We start from the raw sequence: 23,844 nt of genomic DNA on the forward strand, positions 1-23,844 counted from the left end.
TCCTCTGTAAAGAGGAGTTTGCCGGACAACAGAGACTTTTTCCTTTTAGCTTTCTTTTAAAAACGACTGGGAACAAAGCAGCCCCTGCAGTGACGGGGCAGAAATTGAGGTCAAGAAACCAGGTAGGAACAAGAACCCTGCGGACTCTGTTGTTCCCAGGCTTGGCCGGTGGTGTTCAGCACCGCGGACAGCTCCCCGCCCCGCCCCGAGCCTCCCGCACCCTCCCCTCTGCCTCTGGCAGCCTCGTCATTGGCTCTCCCCGCTCCCCTCTCCAAGCTGCCAATTCTCCAACACAGAGACCCAACCTACCCAGGAGCTTGTCTTCTTGCCTCTCCAGCGCCGGGGGTAGCCCAGGCCCGGGAGAGAGCAGAGGAGATTCGAGCCTCGGAGGGTGGTTGCTGGCTTTCGAGCAGGCTTGAAGACTCTGCCTGTGTCCTCCACTTCGTCCCGGCCATTGTCCTGTGGCAGGTGCTCTGCTCAAGATGAATCTCAACTTCACCTCTCCTCTACACCCGGCGTCTTCTCAGAGGCCCACATCCTTCTTCATCGAGGACATCCTGCTGCACAAGCCCAAGCCGCTGAGGGAGGTGGCCCCAGACCATTTCGCCAGCTCTCTGGCCTCTCGGGTGCCTCTGCTAGACTATGGCTACCCCCTCATGCCCACACCCACCCTCTTGGCTCCTCACGCCCATCACCCTCTGCATAAGGGAGACCACCACCATCCTTATTTCCTCACCACCTCGGGTAAGTAACAGGAGCCTCAAGGTATGGGCAGTGAGAGAGCAGGGCTTCTAGCACAGACTCTAAGCCTGTGATGGAGCCAAGGAAAGGCCAGACTGGCTCGGCCTGGCTTGGTGGCCTCCTTCCCTAAGTGAGAGTGGAAGGCTGGGGATATGGCTGAGGCCATGCGGAGCTCCTTGGAGGCATGCCAACTCACGGGGATAATTCGTGATCCCCCCGCACTCTTCATAGCAGAGGATAGGTGCCTGGTCAAGAGGCAGCGTATAGGGTTTGACAATATTCTTGGTGGGCACTGCTCAGTCTCCCTGCTTGTGATCTTCCTGGCCACTTTGGTCCATCTCTCAATCCTGATTCTCCGCCTCTGCCCACTCAGAGGGAGACCCTTGAGCATCCCACCCCGTGGACAGAACTTTTCCTGCACAGAAACTCAAAACACTCTGTCCAGGGCAGCTCTCTTTTTTCCAGGCACTGAGCATTTGCAGATACTGCTGGGGGCATAGAAGTGAATGAAGGTTTGGGCTTCTCTGAGAATGAAAGGTTTGGGCTAGCCTGAATAAGAGAGAAAGCGTGAGAAAAAATGGGGGTTGAGGGAGATGCAGCTCTTTAACCCTCCTCACCCTCAACATCTAACATTTAACTCACAATCTGGGCTACCTCCTCTGCCCCAGCTGCCATCATTTAGCCAGGTGCTAAAGTATTTTGATTTCTCTGGTCTGACAAAAAGCAGGGACTAGCAAAGTCTGTTTGGGACAGGAGGATGTGGGAAAATACCCAGATTTTTTTTTTCTGTCTCCCTCTAAAAGGCCACATCCATGGTTTTTTCTCTGGCGTTTTCAACCCAGCCAGAGTAGAATAATTCCTTGAGTCCAGACTCATAGCTCGGAGGTGGCAACAACCATGGTCGGTGCAGGGGCTGGGGGCAAGACAGGAGGTAGTTTGTGGGCGCTGGAATCCAGAACAAAGCTAAAAGTGTTTGTAAGGTGGTAAAAAAATCCAGACTCCGGGGCAGTCAGTTGGAGGGGGCAGTGATAAAGTAAAGGCTGCATCCAGGTCCACATCTCTGCACTGGCTTCACCACCCGCTGGTGACAGTCTATTCTCAGTGGCGCCAGTGGTTCACCCATACAGCAGTGGCCAAAGCCCGCGGTACCCGCACTACTTGTTGTTATGTTTGTTTATTTTCCCTGGGATTGGCCGATGTTGCTTGTGGTAGCTTCTATCCGCTTGGCGCGTCTCAGACAGAGTCAATCTCGCGAGGGTCAGGAAAGACAAGTTTTCCCGGACCCGGCCATGGAAAAGCGCCTCAAACCCTTCTGCTTCGCTGGCCTTGGAGAGGGAAAGAATGAGAAAAAGAATGAGGACCAGATTAGATAGCCGGGTCCCCAGCGCGACCCAGAAACGGACGAGGAGATGTGAGAGGCGGGAAATGCTCCTCTGTTCCCGCTCGGGGGCTTCTCCGGATAAGGCAGTTTTGCTCGGCTCCCTTTGGCTGCAGGGGGATAGGAGTGGCTTGGGAAACAGAAAGGTGTTTTTCAGTGAAGTTTAGAGGCAAGATTATATCCATGCACCTGCTAGCCCCAGAACAGCACTGAGTGTCATCAGGGGTCTAGGAGGATACGGTGGGGGCTGGGGACAGGACTGCTCCTGGGCCATTTGACATTTGCAAAAAAACTTCGCCAGGCGCAACTGAAGACGGCTCTGGCCTACCCTACGGAAGTCTCTCCAAGAAGACATTTTAAAACGGCCTCCGGATCTATTTTCCGATTTTCTTTTCTGTTTTACTTACTGTTTGTTGTTTGTATTTCTAGATGACTCTCCAGATAAAAGACCCCGAGCCGCTTTTTCGGGGCCCCCCCCCCCCCCCGTTTCTCTGCCCTGGATTCCTGAGAGAAAGGCTTGAGGGGCTTTGGGGCTAGCAGACTGGTGGAGGCGAGGGGCGGAGGGAGGCACTGGGGGCTAGCGGAAGGGAGGGGAGCGGTGCGGAGGTTGCTCTGCGGCGACCCAGGCTCTGCCCACTTGGTTGCTCTTCTTTCTGCAGGGATGCCTGTCCCAGCGCTGTTCCAGCACCCCCAGCACGCCGAGCTGCCGGGGAAGCACTGCCGCCGCCGCAAAGCCCGCACGGTTTTCTCTGACTCGCAGCTCTCGGGCTTGGAGAAGAGGTTCGAGATCCAGCGCTACCTGTCCACGCCAGAGCGAGTGGAACTGGCCACGGCCCTCAGCCTGTCTGAGACGCAGGTGGGCGGGAGGAGAGGGAGGCCCTGATCTCTGCTTCGTTCTTGTCTCCCTTCAGCTCTTAATACCTTCGGGACTTTGTGGAGTTCGAGTAGGAATGGACCCCGCTGACGCTTATTCTAGGCCTTTCCTAAGAGCTTTCGTAAAATTACCCATACCTGGCCGGGCGCGGTGGCTCACGCCTGTAATCCCAGCACTTTGGAAGGCCGAGACGGGCGGATCACGAGGTCAGGAGTTCGAGACCAGCCTGGCCAACATGGTGAAACCCCATCTCTACTAAAAATACAAAAATTAGTCGGGCGTGGTGGCGCGCGCCTGTAATCCCAGCTACTGGGGAGGCTGAGGCAGAAGAATCGCTTGAACCCGGGAGGGGGAGGTTGCAGTGAGCCGAAATCGCCCCACTGTACTCCAGCCTGGGCGACAGAGCCAGACTCCATCTAAAAAAAAAAAAGAAAGAAAAAGAAAAAAAAGTACCGATACCCCAACCTCACATTTCTCGAGCGGGGCTCTGGACAGGAAGGAAACACTCCTCAGGTAATTCTGATGACCATCTCCGGGTTAAGAACTCTTATTCGCATGAATATTCGTCAGAGAGAGGAGTCTCTCCGACCAGGCTGGGAACCCGGGTCAGAGGTAAATGGTAAGCGTTTAGGCGAGTTCTTGTCCTGAGAGAAGTCCACACACGGAGATTTCTTCCCCCTTCTTTCTTCAGTCTCTCACAGCGGCCAATGTTCACATGCACCTCCGCTCCAACCCCAACACACACACTGTGGTTTAAGTCCCCTCCCTGTTCCCCTGTCCTGAGTGGAAGAATGGTTTTTATCTTCCTCCAAGCGCTATTCACCTGCAACCTCAAACCCCGTCCTCTCTTCCCCATTTCTCATAATCTCTACCCAGAACGCCTCTTGCTGTGAAATCATTAGCTCTGCCAGGCCCGGGTCTGATTTTCTCTCGGATGAGAACCAGGAGGTTCAATTCTCGTCTTCCTGTCCAGGAGTCTTGCGGATCAGGTGGTTAGATGTCTCAATCAGAGGAACATCAGCTGAGGGTAAAAAAGATTTGCCCACGCAGCACTTACTATTAGTAGTTCTAATTAATAACAATATGCATAACTGCTAACCACCCATGTTAATCCTCATCATTATTTTGGGACAGTTACTCCTGAAAGCCTCAGACTGTTCGATTCTCAGTCGGCTCAAGGCGATAACTTATGAGCAGTTGAGGCTATCACCGCTCTTGGATACTTCATCAACGGACTGCCACCCATTTTCCTAAACCCCAGCAATCGCTCAGATTTGGAGGAATGACATGATTTTATTTTTATCTCTCCGAAATCAGGTGAAAACATGGTTCCAGAACCGGCGGATGAAGCATAAAAAGCAACTGCGGAAAAGCCAAGACGAACCCAAAGCACCAGACGGGCCAGAAAGCCCCGAGGGCAGCCCCCGCGGTTCAGAGGCCGCAGCCGCCGAGGCTCGGCTGAGCCTGCCCGCCGGCCCCTTCGTGCTGACCGAGCCAGAGGACGAGGTGGACATTGGAGACGAGGGGGAGCTGGGCTCAGGGCCGCACGTGCTCTGAGTCGCCAGGCTGGGGAGGGTGGTAGGCAGGGGAGGAGACTGCGGGGCGAGCGCCGTTCCCTCCCGGACGGGAAGACTCAGACTCCAGTCTCGTGGCGGGCCTTGGAGATTCGCTCCTGGAAGACAAACAAAACCCACCTGTCCTCCAGGCCGGTGCGGAGCCAGTGCGGCCCGCGGCCCGGCCTCCCGCTTCCCCTCTCGCCCTCCCGGTCCCAGCCACTGGAGAGTGTGCGCCTGGGCGCGCATTTTCCCGCGTCCGTCGTCCTTGGGGTCGGGGACCAGCCCAGTACCGCGTCCTAGACTGGAAATTCGACTTTCGGCTTTCTGTTTTCTCCGATCAGAGACCCCTTTCTCCCTTGCCTCTCAGCAGCTTGCCCCTAGCTCTGTTCTTTCCTCACCACGCCAACTCCTTGCCCTTTCTTGGGCAGTTCGTTTGGCTGCAAAGGGACCCGGTCTCTGGGGCCTCCGCTCCGCGGGGATCCAGATAGAACCGCAATCTGATCTTTAAAACGTCCAGTGTCAGGACAGACTCATGCACTGCTCGTCACTAACCTCCCGCTCGCTCCCATCCCCCATGCCCCGAGTCTCATCTCTGACTCAAATACGAAGGCGACTCCCCCCTTCTCTGGGCGGCGCTTCCATTCTCTCTCGTCCCTGTTCTCCGCTAGAGCTCGCGGTTCTGCATCCTGGCACCCTTCCTCAGCTTGTGGCCCCAGGCGCAGACGCCCCTTAACGCCCTGGGTCCCGCGTACTGCGCGGCACCAGCGCGCGGCGGGAAACTTGGGCACAGAAAACCCTTAGAGCAATTTCTGCTTCCCGAACTTGTTGCGCTCCTGTCCCGCAACGCTTCCACGTTCCACGGGATACTGATATTTTAAAACTGAGTGTTCCTCGGGTTGTGTGTGGAAATACTCATTCTCAGTGCATTTTAGGAAATCAAGATGAAGGCCAAAGGGTTAAGGATAAAGGCGTTCCGGCCGTGCACCTGTTTGGGGACTTAGATGGGGCGGGGGTCTGATTGACTTTGCGCTTTACCCCTCTCCTTTTCCCCTGGGAGGTCTCTTTTTCTTTTACCGGGTTTGTAGTCTCTTAGATAATGAAAGGCTCGCCAGGCAAAACTGGGAATGATCACGCGTTTCCAGGAATGGTTTGCTACCGCGTTCTCCCACGCGTACGCCCCCTCCCCTCGGTCCTAGGCAGTTTCCTAGTCCCTATAGAAATGAACTTGCGAATAACCTTTCATTAACAGATCCCCTCCCTCTCACTCCAATTTTTCTGTTTCTAATCGTTTGATTAATGGTCTTGAGTTCCACTTACGTGGAAAAGTGGCTCTGGTATTTTGTGGCTCTGAAATGCTGAAGAGACAGAGATGTACTGATATTTGGAGTTTGAAATTATGCTACTGAATTGTGTGATGACCCTACACACTCAGTACACATATCAAACATAGCAGCTGCGCCAGAGGCACTCTCACCTTCTGATTCTTTGGCTTCTGGTTGTGTCTTTAGGAAAGTGAGTCCGGGAAGGCTGGAAAAGAATGAGTAGGACTGAGTGGAATCCTGACCCTCGGGTTCTAATGATTAATAATAATTATATAAACAATAGTGGGTGTGAGTGTGGGTTAATCTTTTTGTTTTCTTATTTCTCCAATATGGGGATGAATCCTAAAGATCATTTTAGGTCTAAGTTCTATACTTATGTGAATGTAGCAGGAGGCCTTTTCATTTTTCTGCAATAGGCTTGTTGGAGAAACATTATCCCAGGTAAAGATAAGTGTCAGTGTGACAGCTTATCCAGGTGCATCATGTAGGAGGCAAAATTATTGGTTTTAAAACATAAGCATCGTATAGCCTTTTGGATTTTCCAAAGTGCTCTGTAATTAATCAATGATCTTGTGGGTCTCAGATTGCATGGCTATTTTCCCCTTTCATACATGAGGAAATTGAGGCTTAGCAAGATTGAAGGATTTACTCATGAAATCAGGACTAGCTGACAGCCAAGGAAGGATTAAAAAATGTCTCTGACTCCTTGTTCACTTCTTTTCTCATGCAGTTTATTTATTCATTTTTCTTGGTAACAATGCATTGATTGGCATTTTGTCTCTATCACTTTATAAGAACGCCTCTCTCATTTCTTTAGATTACACAGCCTAAAGATTGTGGCTATCAAAAGCAAATCTATGCTCAGATTTCTCTCCTCCCTCCCTTGTTAAGATAATGACAGTACTTTTTTTTTAAGGTAGAAGTTTTTGGCAAATGCTTTACAGTAAGACAAAAGACTTGGTGGAAGAAAAAGTGATTTGTGACTGAGAATGTTCTTAGTAACCTGGAAAGGAAAGTGTGTATCCCTTGTGTATAGTGATACTATTACACAAGATTATGGAGCCAAGGGAAAAATCGAATTCTTCTAATCCCAGGAAAAACAACTACTAAATAGGATTTTGAAAGAATCTTTAAAGTGAGTAGAAAAACTGTATTTGGGCAAAAGTGTGTGTGTGTGTGTGTGTGTGTGTGTAAATTAGATGGTGAACCCAAACTCAAAAGCACCAGGCATTTCTGTCTTCTGCTTTCACAACAACTTGTCAAGGGCTTGTTCTGAGTCTAACAAGAGTGGATTGGGTATATTTCATGACCTTTTTGTCTTGGAAAAGCAGACAATAGGAATCTGCTTGGAAACGCAGAGAAATAGGAAAGCTGTTAGTATATGCACAGCTCTGCCTGATTGGAGGCAGGATGAGTCCTGAAGCCCAGGGACTATTTAGGTCTATAATTCATGAACATTAAACTTGGGAAGATACTCATTCCTCCTTACCCTTGTCCTCCCCTGTGGTGGTTTCTTGGCGGATTAGGTAGCAAGGGAAGAGGTGAGAACTGTGGCACCAGCCACACCAACTATGGCACAGTTTTCTCATCAAAAAATTCCCTGAAATTGATGGCAAACAATCCAATAGCAAAGTTCTCCTAGTTTTATTTATTTTTATTTTCATATAATGAGTTAGTGATAGTGGTAGAGGATAGGCACAATTTAGTCTCGATTTAATGTAATATGACAGCACTCTTTGGTTTTGGCTTTCAATACTGATCAAAGCTTCCATAGACTGAAAAAGTATTTTGTCTGAATAACCCAGGCTTTTGCCTCAACTCAGTTTCACTTGTGGTAAAGATCTGACAAAACTATGTTTATTATGATATATTAAAGAAAGACATTCAGAGGTCTAATTTTTAAGAATCAAAAATATCACAAAATAGCCAATGTAGGGAAGTAATTTTAGATCTAATCCCATGTGTCGTAAATAATTTGTTCTGTACTTGTTCGAATGCTCTGTTTCTGATGGACTTCATTTCATAGATTCTCAGAGAGGGATTCCTGATAATATTTCTGCTCACATGATGTGAGAACGTAAGAAATGGACAACATACCATACAGCTCAGTTTTAGCTGATGGTAGCACTAAGAAATGCTGAGCTGGAGTCTATGACACCACTTCAAAAGATAGAGGGTTGGCTTTCATCGATGTATTTGATAATTACAGAGAGATGTGAAGGCACAGAGCAAGCGGAATGCTTTCTGGTGCTAAGAGAATTGTGCAATAAACATACTTAGTTTAAGCAGTGACTCCCTGGTCTTCCTGAATTGGGTTCAATATATGTGAAAAATAACAAGTTAATTGACATATTTTATATATTTATATTTTTGGCATCACATTTTAAAGAGAATATAGACGAGCTAAAACTCATCCAGTATGCAGGAAACTGGATAGGAAAGGGTGTGGAAAACAACAAATAAAGAAGAGTGAGCTTTAGCTTGGAGGAGCGAAGCTTTGGGGGATAAGTGGGGAAGGAGGTTCAGCTATGGTAGTTGAATCTGAATGGTTATGGGGCTATTAAGCATGAAGAGGTATATCTATTCTGCCATGCTAACAGATGATAGAACCAGAATCGATGGGTGGTTCCAAAGAAGCAGATTCTGGAACAACATTCGAGGACAGGCACTGTGCCGTACATCAATAGAGCAGGGTAAGTCCACAAAATATTGAGTACCTTTTCAGTAGAAATCCTAGAGGCTGGAAGACAAAACATAAGGGCTTCTCTATTACAGATTTCTCCATTAGTGGGAGATTGGGCTAGATATCCTGTACGGTTCTTTCTAACTGTTAAGATCCTAATCTATCTCTTTTTTTGTAGGAAAGGGACTGCAAGTCCCAAGTTATTAAATTTTTTTATCTCACAAAGATTTCAGTTTCTATACTTTAATTTAAACACATATATCCACAGCAATGAGAAGTTTTAAGGGAAACAACAAAGACAGGAAAAGGATATTTCTTTATTTATTAAAGAAGTTCCAACACCTCATTCTAGAAGGTCAGCGAGAACTAAGTCAAGGACAAAGATATAGTCAGGAAGAAATTGTCAGTGTTACAAGAGACATTTGACAAAATCTAAGCCCTTCATTTTATAAATTGGAGAAATTAAGGCCCAGATATAGTGGTGAGTGCTTTGCCAACGTCACAAACACAGTGGCGGAATTAAGACTAGAAGCCAATGTTAATTATCATACCTTACAAGTAATTCATGTTGTGATAAAAGTGATTGTGGAACTATTGCCATTGTAGCATGTGGAGGAGAAGATTTTCATAGCAATTTTGGATATAAGTTTTTAACAATGCAGGTAGAAATTATCCAGTAAAATCTTAGGTCAACTTTTGGAAAAACTTCTGAATAAGAGCCATCTGAAAGTTGAATGAACTTTCCTGAGGGTACTAAATTCCTGAGCCCTGTTTTCCTTGAAGCCAATTTAGAAAGTAGTCCTATATCCAATAGGATGAGCTAGATGATCTCTTAGCCATCTTAAATTTCTACATTTCTCTACTATAAAAATTTTGACCTGATCTCTTTTAATTACAGATGAGGCAACTGACAGTCAGAGACACTGACTTGTCTGAAGTCAGACAGCCCGTTATCAGGGAAGTTATGAAATTAATACATTTAACAGTCAGAGATAATTCCAATAATATTTAGGAGTGAGATGAAAATTCAGAATGGTTCTCCTGTTTTCTCTCCTATTGTATTTCTGGTTGTAACCCCCTCCCAATGACACATTTCTTTTCCATTTTATTTATGACTGTTCTCTGAGAATTCCCAGTGTGTACACTGATAACCTTTCCTCCATGATTTCATTGATAAGAATTCCACAAGCCTTCTCCTATTACCTTTTTTTTTTTTTTTTTAGACGAAGTCTTGCTCTGTCGCCCAGGCTGGAGTGCAGTGGCACAATCTCGGCTCACTGCAAGCTCTGCCTCCCGGGTTCACACCATTCTCCTGCCTCAGCCTCCAGAGTAGCTGGGACTACAGGCGCCCACCACCACACCCAGCTTTTTTTTTTTTTTGTATTTTTAGTAGAGGTGGTGTTTCACTGTGTTAGCCAGAATGGTCTCGATCTCCTGACCTCGTGATCTGCCCGCCTCGGCCTCCCAAAGTGCTGGGATTACAGGCTAGAGCCACCGTGCCCGGCCTTTACTCTCTTTATAGTATTGAGTAACCACATCAGATTTAGCATGGTGAATGGCTTGACTTAGAGGCTTACATTCTATTTTTTTTTTCCCTGACAGAGTCTTACTCTGCCATCCAGACTGGTGTGCAGTGGTACAATCTCAACTCGCTGCAACCTCTGCCTCCTGGGTTCTGGCAATTCTCCTGCCTCAGCCTCCCAAGTAGCTGGGATTACAGGTGTGTGCCACCATGCTCAGCCTATGTTATTTTTTTAGAGACAAAGTCTTACTCTGTCAGCCAGGCTCACTGCAACCTCTGCTTCCCAGGGTCAAGTGATTCTCATGCCTCAGCCTCCAGGTTAGCTGGCATCATAGGCACACAACACTATGCCTGGCTAATTTTTGTATATATATATATGGTAGAGACTGGGTTTCACTATGTTGGTCAGGTTGGTCTCAAACTCCTGACCTCAGGTGATCCACCCATCTCAGCCTCCCAAAGCATTGGGATTAGAGGTGTGAGCCACCCTGCCTGGCCCTAATTTTTGTATTTTTGATAGAGAAGGGGTTTCAACATGTTGGCCAGGCTGGTCTCTAACTCTTAGCCTCATGTGATCTGTCTGCCTCCCTCCAAAAGTGCTGGGATTATAGACGTGAGCCACTGTGCCAGGCCAATGCTTAAATTCTAATTTTACTTTTATCAATGATAACATTATTTCTCTAACTTGCTATCTGAAAAATGAGGTAAGTGCCCTATGAATCAGTTTAGAATGGTGAGGGGATAAGAACTATGAAAGTGGCCGGGCGCGGTGGCTCAAGCCTGTAATCCTTGCACTTTTGGAGGCCGAGACTGGAGGATCACGAGGTCAGGAGATCGAGACCATCCTGGCTAACCCGGTGAAACCCCGTCTCTACTAAAAAATACAAAAAACTAGCCGGGCGAGGTGGCGGGCGCCTGTCGTCCCAGCTACTAGGGAGGCTGAGGCAGGAGAATGGCGTAAACCCGGGAGGCGGAGCTTGCAGTGAGCTGAGATCCGGCCACTGCACTCCAGCCTGGGCCACAGACCAAGACTCCGTCTCAAAAAAAAAAAAAGAACTATGAAAGTACCTACTGTGAGATCTTGGATGAAAAGAGCTAGAGGAAGATAATGAATTACAATATAGAACTGAACATATCAGCGATAAATGTGATATGTTGCAAACGTCATAGGACTACAACTGTTACAACATGGTTAACTAAAAGGTATTAGTCTGGGACCTAATCACATCATTACAAAGGAGTCATGTCTCTTTCAAAGAAATTTTATCTTTTAAAATAACTTCATCTTATTTTCTCTTTGTCTGTCATTGTTCTACCTCTTGAGCTAAGAGAGGATGTGTAAGCCCTGAATGAAATAGGATTCAGAGCCTTTATTAAGGATGTTTCTGTTAGAAGTGTCCTTTTCCCCACCATTACTTATCCAACACTTATCCAGCCCCGGGGTTTCTGTTATCCTATTTGGTGACAGACATAAGGCTGTGTGGGGAGGGGAGTTAGAATTCAAATTCGTGGGAACCCTCTTAAGTGATAAAGACTTGCCTATGATTCCAGTATGGAATCTATCAGGAAAAGGCACGATTTCTTCTGAAGTTTTTGCAGAACTTTTTAGCTTAAAAAAAGACACGATGGGCCTGGCACGGTGGCTCACGCCTGTAATGCCAGCACTTTGGGAGGCCGAGGTGGGCGGATCATGAGGTCAGGAGATCAAGACCATCCTGGCTAACACAGTGAAACTCCATCTCTACTAAAGATACAAAAAAATTAGCTGGGCGTGGTGGCGGATGCTTGTGGTCCCAGCTACTCGGGAGGCTGTGGCAGTAGAATGGCCTGAACCCAGGAGGCGGAGCTTGCAGTGAGCCGAGATTGTGCCACTGCACTCCAGCCTGGGCCACAGAGCAAGATTCCATCTCAAAAAAAAAAAAAAAAAAGACATGATGAGCTGGGCGCAGTGGCACACGCCTGTAATTCTAGCACTTTGGGAGGCTGAGGTGGGTGGATTACTTGAGGTCAGGAGTTCAAGACCAGTCTGGCCAACATGGTGAAACCCCGTCTCTACTAAAAACACAAAAATTAGCCGGGAGTGGTGGCGCACGCCTATAATTCCAACTACTTGGGAGGCTGAGGAGGGAGAATCGTTTGAACCTGGGAAGTGGAGGTTGCAGTGAGCCAATATCTCACCACTGCACTCCAGCCTGAGCAACAGAGCAAGACTGTCTCAAAAAAAGAAAAAAAAAAAAAAAAAAAGACAAACAAAAAAAACCACCCACGATAGATATCTCTTTATGATAAGAACAAGTTGTTTAAAAATATTGACAAATATAAACTTTGGGAATTAGCTGAACATTTCTTTTTTTTTTTTTTTCCAGAACAGAGTCTTGCTCTGTCGCCCATGCTGGAGTGCAGTGGCGCGATCTCGGCTCACTGTAACCTCCACTCCCTGGGTTTACGCCATTCTCCTGCCTCAGCCTCCCAAGTAGCTGGGACTACAGGCGCACGCCACCATGCCTGGCTAATTTTTTTGTATTTTTAGCAGAGACGGGGTTTCACTGTGTTACCCAGAATGGTCTCGATCCCCTGATCTCGTGATCCACCTGCCTTGGCCTCCCAAAGTGCTGGGATTACAGGCGTGAGCCACCATGGCCGCCCTTAGCTGAACATTTCTAACATCTTTTGTCACCCTAGTCTCCATGGCTATAGTCTCCATGGCAGCTATTAAATGTGGTTGCCAAATTCTAGCTGGAAATTAAAGAATGGCTAAATAGTTTTTATTTTTCCACAGTGCTTAACTTGGGATTGGAAATAGGCTGTGGAAAACAATGGGTATAGGATAGAAGGGTGGCTCTTTATCCTGAGTTTCAAATGAGAATAATTTACATGCTATGAGCAAAAAACGAATACTGCATGCTTGCTCTGCTCTTTTTCCATCTATTTTTTTCTCCTTCCCATCCTAAGTTCTTCATTTTAAATTTTAAATATTAGGCTTTTATCACCATGCACATTGTTTAAAGAGTCAAATAGTTCTATGAGTTTTATTAGGTTTGTTGTTGTTGTTGTTTTTGTTGTTGTTGTTTTTGAGACGGAATCTCGCTCAGACGCCCAGGCTGGAGTGCAGTGGTGCGATCTCAGCTCACTGCAAGCTCCGCCTCCCGGGTTCACACCATTCTCCTGCCTCGGCCTCCCGAGTAGCTGGGACTACCGGCCCCCGCCACCACGCCCGGCTAATTTTTTCGTATTTTTAGTAGAGAGGGGGTTTCACCGTGTTAGCCAGGATGGTCTCCATCTCCTGACCTCGTGATGTGCCCACCTCGGCCTCCCAAAGTGCTGGGATTACAGGCGTGAGGCACCGCTCCGGGCCCACTGTATTTTATTCTTATTTCCCATGTCTTTTTGTTTCTTGGTTTACTCTCTCATTTTGGTGGAGCACAGTCTACTGTAGTTTCTCGACAATTGGTACGTGAGAGGTAAATGTTTAGAGATCATCCTTATCTAAAATCTCTTTGTCCTAATTTCATGCTTTATTAGTAATGCGGCTAAGTATAGCATTCTAAGTTGGAAATCATTTTTGAATACTTTTGAATTCGTCATTCCACTGACTTTTAGCTTCCAATTGCTATTGTGAAGTCTAAAATGACTTTGATTCTTGATTTTTTATGTGTGTCCTGTTTTATTTATTCATTTATTTTCCTTTTTGGAAGCTTGTAGGATACTTTCTTTGTAGCCAGTATACTGAAATTTTACTATTATATGCCTTGCTTTAGGTTTATTTTCATCTATTGTTTCAGATATTCAATAAATTCTTTAAGTCTGAAAATGTATTTTTTTTTTTCAGTTATGGGGAGTACTCTTGAATTCTTTAATGATTTCTATATATCTCCTGTTATTTGGATTTTTACCCCCTGGGTTTATTTTCTAAATTCCTAATCTCTTATCTCCTATTTTCTATCTCTTTGCCTTTTTTCTCTGACTTTTGGAAAAATTCCTCAATGTTGTCTTCTCATCTTATTTTTGTGTTTGCAATTTTTTGACTCTAATTGTAATTCCCAAGATCTCTTTTAATTTTCTTGTCCACCTCCTTTTAAAAATAGTTCTGTGTCATATCCTCAGATGTTTGGAAATTCTTGGCTGTCTGCTCATATTTAAGTGAGAGGCTAGAAGGCTGATAGGAAACTATGAGTACATGGGTGGGACTTGTTGATTGTGAGGTTTAACTGTAGGATAACAAAGTTGGGGTCTTTAGTTGGTGAACCTCTGAAGTCAGGATTTTTAAGTCTTTTCTTTTAGGCTGGTCAGATTCTCCAGAGAAGAACTTTACAAATTCCTGCTTGTAGGATAAAGGCCCAACCTCCTGGGAGCCAAATGGAAGAAGACCAGAGGTTTCTGTGTTTACAGTACACACGGTCACTATTGACTCTTTTTTCAGTACTTACTGTGTATCCTCAATAGAACCAGTTGTCCCTGACTCCAAAGATACTAGGGCAGTGTATTTTACTGGGTCAGTGGAGGAGCTGTGTGTGGCTGCGTGGGAACTGAGGAAAGGATTCACAGGTGTAACTGCTCTTAAACTGACTTTCATGCAGTCACCCTTCCTTAGCTCCCCCGGCCCCACATCTCCATTCATTCCTACTTTGAGAGGTAACTGACACCATTAATTCCTGAGCATTTTGGGTATTCTAGAGTGTAACTCAGGTTGATTCTTGGCTTTCCTATTGCTAACTTAGAATTTAGTATTTTTGAGAAATCTGATATTCTATGAAAATGTAAGAAGAATTTAGTGTTTTTTGGGTCTGCTAAGTTTTTTTTTTTTTTTTTTGAGACGGAGTCTGAGACGGAGTCTCGCGCTGTGTCACCCAGGCTGGAGTGCAGTGGCGCGTTCTCGGCTCACTGCAAGCTCCGCCTCCCAGGTTCAGGCCATTCTCCTGCCTCAGCCTCCGAGTAGCTGGGACTACAGGCGCCTGCCACCACGCCCGGCTAGTTTTTTTGTATTTTTAGTAGAGACGGGGTTTCACCATGTTAGCCAGGATGGTCTCGATCTCCTGACCTCGTGATCCGCCCGCCTCGGCCTCCCAAAGTGCTGGGATTACAGGCTTGAGCCACCGCGCCCGGCCGAGTCTGCTAAGTTTTTAAAACAACTCATTCATATGCTTTCCAGTTTTCAAAATGTTGTTACTATTGTCCCTCCTCCTGTTCTCCTTGTTTTTATATATTTATGCCATTTAAAAACCTTTACTATTATTTTAGTAGGACTTGTCAAGGGACTGAAATAGATGTGCGTGTGTGTGAGAGAGAGAGCGTATGTGTGTGTGTGTGTTTAGTATACCATATTTTGAAGTTTCTGTTATTTTATTTTGGCATTTACAGTGAGTAATGGAGGTGTTGATCTTTTATCTTAACATTTCTTTTATGTAACTGAATTGTTGAGGTACAGGAGAGTTGCATTATCACTGGAACAGATTAGAAGGCTGATTTCCTTGCCAAAACACAGAATAGCCTGTCTACTTCATATTAAGTGATGCAGTACCAACGGCTTGGATCTGCCTGGTTGAGAAAATTGGAAGTTAGAGTTAGTTCTTAAGAATCTTTGTCTGTGAAAGGTTCTGAATAGCTCTACCAGATAGTCTTATAAATTTCAAGGTGAGGGAATTTATATTATTTCATTTTCCTTTGTCTCAGATTAATTTAAAACCTAGGTCCCTAGCTGCCTGAGGAGAGGGGAGAAACAGAAAGGATGAACCGAGAAAGCAAGACAAAGATACAGATACACAAATAGACACATACAGACACACGCATATACAAGTCTCTAAAGAGAATGACGCACACAGGACAGGAAGAATTGGGAGGTGATCAATTAAGACATTAAGTGTTTTGTGACACATGGATGCATCTGCATTTTGCCCTGGGAACAAGGGCCATCAGCTCATTTTCAGAGGGCTGCTGGCTTCTGCAGCTCACTCCTCAGATCAAAGCAAAACTGTCTGCTTGCATTTTCCAATCAGAATAGGGATGCTAATTTATACTCCTTAATGTGTGATGGTAAGAGACTCCTTCAATTAACTGAATTCTATAGCCAGCAAAATAAAAGGTATACAAAGAGGCGCAGGCTGGAAGAGCTGAAATTCTCATTAAATCAAAAGGTCCAGTATTCATTACCTCATGCATCTGAGGCTAAACACTAAATATTGGGATCATCAAAGGAGGTTTAATGGGTTAAATTGAGAATATAATCTAATTAAAATATTAGGCATGGCTAAATAGTTCTTTGATATTCATCTAAAGGTTTCATTAAAAATAGATGCTTGAGGTTTGTATCATAGGAGATTATCAATTTTAAGCAGAAACCACAGATTTAGGAACCTCATCAGCACTACTTCAAAGTGTCACCATTGTGTGGAAGCAGGGGAAATGGGAAAAGGCATCACTGCCAGGTGACAGGGTGGAGATATGATATGAGGCAGGGCCAACCAGGCTTCATGATCATGATTTTGACAGTTGTCTGGATGGTAAAAAAAAATAAAGTGTAAGATTAATTTGGGAGATGATTTTGCCACAGAGGAAAGAGTAAAACATAGAGATCTGAACTGGTTTTATTCAGTGTGTTCTTGGCTTCCTTCCTCTGTTTAGACAGCTTCCCAAAGAATGGCTGATCATATTTTCTGGGTTTTACATTTTGGGCAGTTATTTCCCCTACTATGAAATTTGAACCATTGGGATACTTAGCACTAAAACCTCTCTTGCAAAAGCTTGAGACCTTAGTGACAGAGGGTGCCCTGAGTAGCCTGTTTAGCAGCCCCAGTATCAGTGCTGGTCTCTACAAGCTGCCAGTTCAGCAAAGGGTATTTACGAAATCTTATCAGATATTTCCAAGTCTCCACTAAATACATTTGCCTGGAATGCTCACATCATTGTAAACCTCTCAACCTGTTAGAGCTATTTAATAGCGGAAGACCATTTATTCAGCTTATTGAAAATTAATTACTTACATTACCCAGGTTTGCAAGGGGGAAATGAAAAGGCAATGGAGAGGCAGCAAGGGAGATAAATCCAGTTCACCAAATTCTTTTTTCCTTTCTTCATATTTTCCAGAGCCCCTATATTGAGAGGTGGAAAGAGCTGAAAATACTATTCATTTTGTATCTTATTGTATCTTGCAACATGTTGTCTAACATTTTGGAAAAGTGTCAACTTTCCAGTTATTTTACTGAGCCAAAAGTGAATAACCAAACATGAAAAGTGGGAGTGTTTCACACTAGGGAGTAATTTAGAGAGTTTGATGAATGAATGAATGAATGAATGAATGAAGTCTTCCATCCGAAGCCTTTTGCTTTCCATTAGCCAGATGTTTGCTTAGGAAATTGGGACATTTTATGTTTCTTTCATCTGTCTCTTTGTGAGACAGATGTGTGGTTTTGCTTAATGAAGTTACAGGGTGTGTAGAAACAAACACTGCACTTAGTCCGGAGGCAGTAGGGTGAGGGGACAGTGTTGAGCATCAGATTTTCAGCTTCTGGGACCCTGCTTCAATATATTTCAAAAAGTGGAACAAACATCTAAATATAACTTTTTTATTAGAACATACCTCCTTGCTTTTATTTTGCCTTTATAGTATGGGGAATATTATTATTTTGACAATATCTTATCATCACTGACGTAGGGAGAACAAGCACAATGGATAAACAAAATCCACAGTCATTCAAAAATTTCACTTCATGCTACAGTTTTAAATCCTTTCCTGACTGGGAAAACAACTAAAGAGGCAAATGGAGCATTTCTGTATCTTTGTGTCTCCTTGTTTTTACCCATTAGGAATAGAAATTGTGGAAACACAGTTAGCATTAGGGAGAATTCCTACAGTCGTCCTATGAATACTTGACTGTTAGAATGAAATGTATATTATTCAAGTCTAATTCTTACTCTAACAGGAAAAGGTAATCTTTTTTTTTTTTTGAGACGGAGTCTCGCTTTGTCGCCCAGGCTGGAGTGCAGTGGCGCCATCTCGGCTTACTGCAAGCTCCACCTCCCGGGTTCACACCATTCTCCTGCCTCAGCCTCCCAAGTAGCTGGGACTACAGGCGCCGCCACCACACCCGGCTAGTTTTTTTGTACTTTTAGTAGAGACGAGGTTTCACTGTGTTAGCCAGAATGGTCTCAATCTCCTGACCTCGTGTTCCACCCGCCTCAGTTTCCCAAAGTGCTGGGATTACAGGAGTGAGCCACTGTGCCCAACTAGGAAAAGGTAATCTTAAAAAAGGCATATTTAGGAAAGCAACCCTGATTTTTACTTAGGAACTTCACATTTTCAAATGCTGCTTCTAATATAATGGTAACAGATACATTTTGAAGCACATCTTGGGATAGAATTAGCAAAACTTGTCTTGATATCTGCAGACTATCGCCCACATCCAATTCATTTTCTGCTATTTTTCAATAAGTAATTAAAGAAGAATCCCCTCTGAGTTATCTAGTCTGCTATTGCGGGCCATTTGCTATCAACACAAAGTTCTCAATTAGCTCCAGTGTTGTTATAATTACCGGACGTGTTTTCAAACAACTCCCAGTTAATAACTGTTGGGATGAAGAGTCATTTTCTCACTATAGACTAGACTGTGCACGTTCATGCTTGCTGTGATGTTTTGACAATGATTCATTAACCAATAATAAGGCCCCAATTGGAACCATTAGGCATCAGTGCCTCTGCTAGGCTTACCTTTTATTTTGTTCCTCAACATTGTCTTTTCTTGACTTGGTTTCTGGATAACTCCCAAGAGACTCCTTACTATACAAAACAATATCAGGAAGACAGCTGTCATTAAATTCAGCTACTTGTAAAAAAAAAAAGCTCCCTTTAAGAGGATGCTCTTGTTGGAAACTCAAGATGGAAAAACACAATTAAAAGGAGGCTTTAATAAGTGAGAATACATGGTTTAAATGTCCTTTATTTGCACCAGTTTATAGACATTAGGCAGATTGGGTACTGTGTCTTTCAATGGCATGTATATAACATCTAGTCAAATACAGGGGCGCCATCATTACATCACTTAAGTTTGAAGTTTTTTGTTTTCTAATTCGATTATTTTTTGTTTTTGAATATTTGAAACAGAAATGCTACAAAATTGATCACTGATCCAATTTGGGCCTATAAAAGATCACTACTGTTGTCATTAGTACAATTTACTTTAAAACAGGAGCAAAAAACGTGTTTGTCATTCCCTGTTTTTGCAAAATGTCTCCCCTTAGTATTATGGTAGTTCAGTGACATTCTGCTATATTTCACTATTGTGAGATGATGTGGAGCCAAATGAAGGGCCACTTTGATCCATTCTTTGATTTCAACCCCAAACTTTCAGCAAATATATTTTATTTCCTAGCCAAAGTTATTTTAGATGCCACATGGCACTATATAAAGAAATTTATTGTTCTCAAGTCTTATGTACTGGATAGTAAAGAGTTGCCTGGGAGGTAAGAATCCTGTTGAATGTTGTTTGATGGGAACTGAATCACTTAAGCTGCTTCAGCTAAGTTTGGGTTCTTGACAGTAGGTGTGAAAGTGAAGGATTTAACAATGATTAAGCTAACAGAAAAACAGTATGGGAAGTTTTTGAAATGTTCTGGAAAAAAGAAAATAAATAGTGTCTCTTTTATTGGTCATTTTCTAAGTTTGAGTTGCTTTATATGTGTATTCTAATTTTATCAATGTAGTAAAGAGTTGGCAGATTGTACATGCTAAAAAAGTATTAGGTACATAGTAATGCATATTTCTAAAAACTGAACTTGGTGGAAATTCAGGTCCAAAATAGAAATTCATAGCAACTATATGTTGCTTGTCCACACGGAGAAACAAGGACAACCTCCTTCCATCGACAAATAAACAGTACTGTTCCTGGTGTTGAAGGATGGGAGGTTCAGACCTGGCTACCCTCCCATTACTCTCAGTAGGACTGATGGACTTCGAGTCATGTAGCCTTTCTCTTCACCTCCATTTCCTCTTCTGAAAAACTGGCAGTTGAATGTGATAAACTCTTTCCAAGCTCTAAATTCTTTTAAGATATTCTAATACAAATGGAATATTTAAAATTTTTTACCCTGTCCCTTTAAATACGAATGTCTCTATATGCATTCTTTTTCTCTTCCAGATTAAGTTAGAATTTAAGGCCATTTCGGAAACAATTAATGAAGGTTATTCATTCTACCTCATATTTCTAGAAATGTCTTCCTGCACCCAGAAGAGGCCTCTTCTCTTACAAATACATTTTAGGAGCATTTTGGCCTGTGATTTTCCTGAGTCTAATGCCTCATATATTACATTTTCCAAATCTCACTGAAACATGATTCACCAGTTTTCTGTTTATCTTCAGATACTTGTTACTTTGCAGACTCTCAATTCTAACTGCTTTCAGTTTTAAGAGAAGGTTTCGTATGGGCACCTTTTACGCTACATTCCAGTACATGTAAAATATATACAACATAGGAGTAAATTTCCAAAGCAGTCCTTACAATACACGTATAGATAAACAGATTTGCCCCAAATTGATGTTCAAAATATCCACTTCTGAATATGCCTATCTAAAAATGTAATGTCCATCTAATATAAGGAAGAAAGTAAAAAAATTAAACCCTCCAGTAATTATTTTAAGACTGGGAATTCTTGCAATATTAAAAAAGGTTAAAAAACTAAAAAATATTTATTGACATTTGTATTCAGCAGTAAACTATGGAATGCTTTTGTCTTATCTATTTGTGTGTGTGTGTGAAAACACACATTTGACAATATTTTAAGATATTTGTGATGGTAAGATGGCCAGCAAATTTATGTACTTGGAGTAAGGAGCTTTGATAAAGTGTGTCTCTCAGAGGTGCCTGCATCAGGTGTTTCTGGACTTGTTGGAGGGTTTCTAACTAATGTCTTGATGCTCTCTTAGAACAACATTAGGATTTGTTCTATCTGAGCAGGCACAACCAGATGTACCTTCATTTTCTTCAACTTTATTTCTTTTATTTATTTGTATTTCATTCAATTGTCACTTTATTGCAAGATGGTAGAATTAATTACAAATTTAAACTATAACCTGGTAATCTTTAGTCAGGCACCAAGATTTAATAAAGGCAAACCGCTTATTCAAAAGCGATCATAGGGCCAAGCGTAGTAGCTAATGCCTGTAATCCCAGCACTTTGGAAGGCCAAGGTGGGTGGATCACCTGAGATCAGGAGCTCGAGACCAGCCTGATCAACATGGCGAAACCCTGTCTCTACCAAAAGTATAAAAATTAGCCAGACGTGGTAGTGCACGCCTGCAATCCCAGCTATTCAGGAGGCTGAGACAGGAGAATCGCTTGAATCCAGGAGGCAGAGTTTGCAGTGAGCCGAGATTGTGCCACTGCACTCCAGCCTGGGCGACAGAGCAGGAGTCCGTCTAAAAACAACAACAATAATAACAAAAAACAATAAAAAAAGTGATCATGGAACAACTCAAATGCCCAGTAAGAAGGATGGGAAACATCTGACTGGCCAACAGATTGAGTTCTCTCAGTATAGTGAACAAATGTTTCATTTTTAGGAGATAGAAACTATCTACTTCAGTAGAGGGCAATAGAGAAAGATTTCGCCACATAGACTAGTTTCCATTAGTCAGTCAACTGTTTCTGGCTGTCCCAATTGGGATAGATACATTTACATAACTGGCTGGGCATGAACCTTCTTTGCCAATAGCTTTAGGTCCCAAATGCACTTGGCAATTGTCTCCTTTTCCTGCTGTGCAGAGATGCTCTGCACCACGTGCTTCTCCACCCAATTTATCATGCGCTCTTGTTCCTTTCAACGCATCATGTTCTGCACAGATATATGATAGTCCAGGTGATTCTTTACTTCCTTATACACTCTATGCAGTCATTCCCAGTAAGTAACCTTCAAAGCCATAGCAATGTTATTCCTCTGCACATCAAAAAGGTAATGGTGCTTCTGAACCAGTGAGCACTGCGACTTCTCCAAATCAATTGCATCCTGGATTTGTTTGATGGAAGCCTGCTTCACCTCTTCTAGTTTGGGCAGTATCTTGCTCATTGAGTTTATAAGCAGATTCTTCAATAGGGGCACCATATTTTTAAATTACAGAAAGTAACCCTACTCTTGATATAGTAGAGAAGGTCTCTGTGGTAATCATGTATATTTCTTTGGATAAAGCATACAAGATAAGCCCATTTTGGAGCACATAGTGTCCTGTTACACTGCTTTTAGGATAAAGAAATTGGAATTGGAAGAATTCCTCAGGGATCAGCCCCAAATGAACTTTTCCTCTATAGGAAAAGGAAGGAAGAGGGGGTAGAGGGGCAAGGAGTCGCTGCCCTGTGTGAAAGGTCCTTGTCGCCTGCAATACCCCTGGACCTAGGAAACCTGCATTCTACAGAGAGGGGGCCACTGTGGCAGTGGCAGAAAGCGCCACCCAGGACAGCATGGTCGGTGAAGACACAGGCAGCCAGCTGTCTTCACATCCCTGAGACCCCGACCAGAGAATGTGTCAGGGCAGGAACCTTTTGTTGCTGTTGTTGAGACAGAGTCTTGATCTGTTGCCCAGGCTGGAGTGGAGTGGCACAATCTCGGCTCACTGTGACCTCCGCCTCCTGGGTTCAAGCGATTCTCGTGCCTCAGCCTTCTGAGTACCTGGGACTATAGACATGCACCACCACGCCTAGCTAATTTTTGTATTTTTAGTAGAGATGGGGTTTCACCATGTTGCCCAGGCTGGTCTCAAACTCCTGGCCTCAAGCAATTCACCTGCCTCAGCTTCTCAAAGTGCTGGGATTACAGGCGTGAGCCACCGGGGCCTCAACTTTATATATATGCCCTTTGCCAAACTTGGAGATTTTAGTAACATTTTGAAATGTTATCACAAAATTTACGGATGACTGAGTTCATTTTAGGAGAAACTGAAGTGTTTACACTTGTTTTTCTTACTAGGAAGGTAAGAGAGAAACACAGCTACATTTATTTCTGGGTAACTTTAAGGTTTCCATTACGCTAAGGAATGGGGTAGAGATTAAGAAATCAAAAGATCAATATAAAACCAAAAGCTTTATTCTCTAGTTATTATTCAGCTCCAATTCTAACTGATTTGAAAATAAATAATTAAAAAAAATTTCTTCCTAGAAAGTAAAATATGGCACCATAATCCAATTGGGCCTCATATTTTAAATCCTGCAGAAAGCAAGCATGGACTGCAGATAGATGATAATAATAAGCCATTACTCTCAACGCAGAGAAGGTGGGTGGCATTTCTTTTCTCCGCATCCATTCCTGGACCAATTTTGGTCTCCTTCCTATTAAATGTTATCTATACGATGTGAAGGACTTTGAAAGCAGCCACAGCCTGTTTTTCCCTTTCGTGTCTGTTCTGTAGTATTTCCAGCAGTGAGATTTCAGGTAAACTTTCTTCTTTCCCAGCATAGGTTGGGTTTTTTTGTTCCTTTGATGCTTGATGAGTCAGATTTGATGGTTTGGGTTTGGGGATGGTCTTAGCGTATTCCAAAGCCTAAACGCATAAAGATGAAATTTTATTTGAAATGTGAAGTGAGCCTGGATTCCTTAAATAAAATCTAGGAAATGTTTGTTCATAATATAAATGGAGAAAAATCACTATAACTTACTAAGACATTGGTGGAAATGGAGATCAAATAATGCAATATAACACACAGTTTAAACAAAATATATTAGCCCCAAAACAATATATTGTGGGAAAAAAGGAGTTGAAGAATAATACATACAGTTGTGTCCTTTGGATGC

The 23,844-nt window shown here is 43.7% G+C and overlaps 2 protein-coding genes and 1 pseudogene across 10 annotated transcripts in view; 1 reads left to right on the forward strand and 2 right to left on the reverse strand.

Moving 5' to 3' along the window:
* Nucleotides 1–253: 253 nt before the first annotated feature.
* On the forward strand, nucleotides 254–4,622 carry BSX (brain specific homeobox). Its single transcript, XM_021926643.2, has 3 exons — nucleotides 254–744; nucleotides 2,779–2,975; nucleotides 4,311–4,622. Exons 1-3 carry the CDS (start codon nucleotides 483–485, stop codon nucleotides 4,548–4,550), a joined length of 699 nt encoding a protein of 232 aa, XP_021782335.2. The 5' UTR covers nucleotides 254–482; the 3' UTR covers nucleotides 4,551–4,622.
* JHY (junctional cadherin complex regulator) overlaps nucleotides 4,267–23,844 on the reverse strand; it is a 90,146-nt gene continuing 70,568 nt past the window's right edge. For 4 of the 9 annotated variants that reach the window (XM_003910853.5, XM_009187536.4, XM_017949020.3 and 1 more), the window contains exon 9: nucleotides 23,120–23,593. In XM_003910853.5, the coding sequence (XP_003910902.2) occupies nucleotides 23,396–23,593 (198 nt within the window). In that variant the 3' untranslated portion in view covers nucleotides 23,120–23,395. Of the gene's footprint in view, nucleotides 4,666–6,023; nucleotides 6,077–15,231; nucleotides 15,612–16,989; nucleotides 17,162–18,777; nucleotides 18,847–23,117; nucleotides 23,594–23,844 lie in introns of those variants that run through there. The other 5 variants (XR_001895227.3, XR_001895228.3, XR_001895229.3 and 2 more) reach the window with 5 other exon arrangements.
* On the reverse strand, nucleotides 21,426–22,689 carry LOC101020870 (annotated as a pseudogene).

This window comes from Papio anubis, chromosome 12, assembly GCF_008728515.1.
Source record: "Papio anubis isolate 15944 chromosome 12, Panubis1.0, whole genome shotgun sequence".
Taxonomy (NCBI): Eukaryota; Metazoa; Chordata; class Mammalia; order Primates; family Cercopithecidae; genus Papio; species Papio anubis.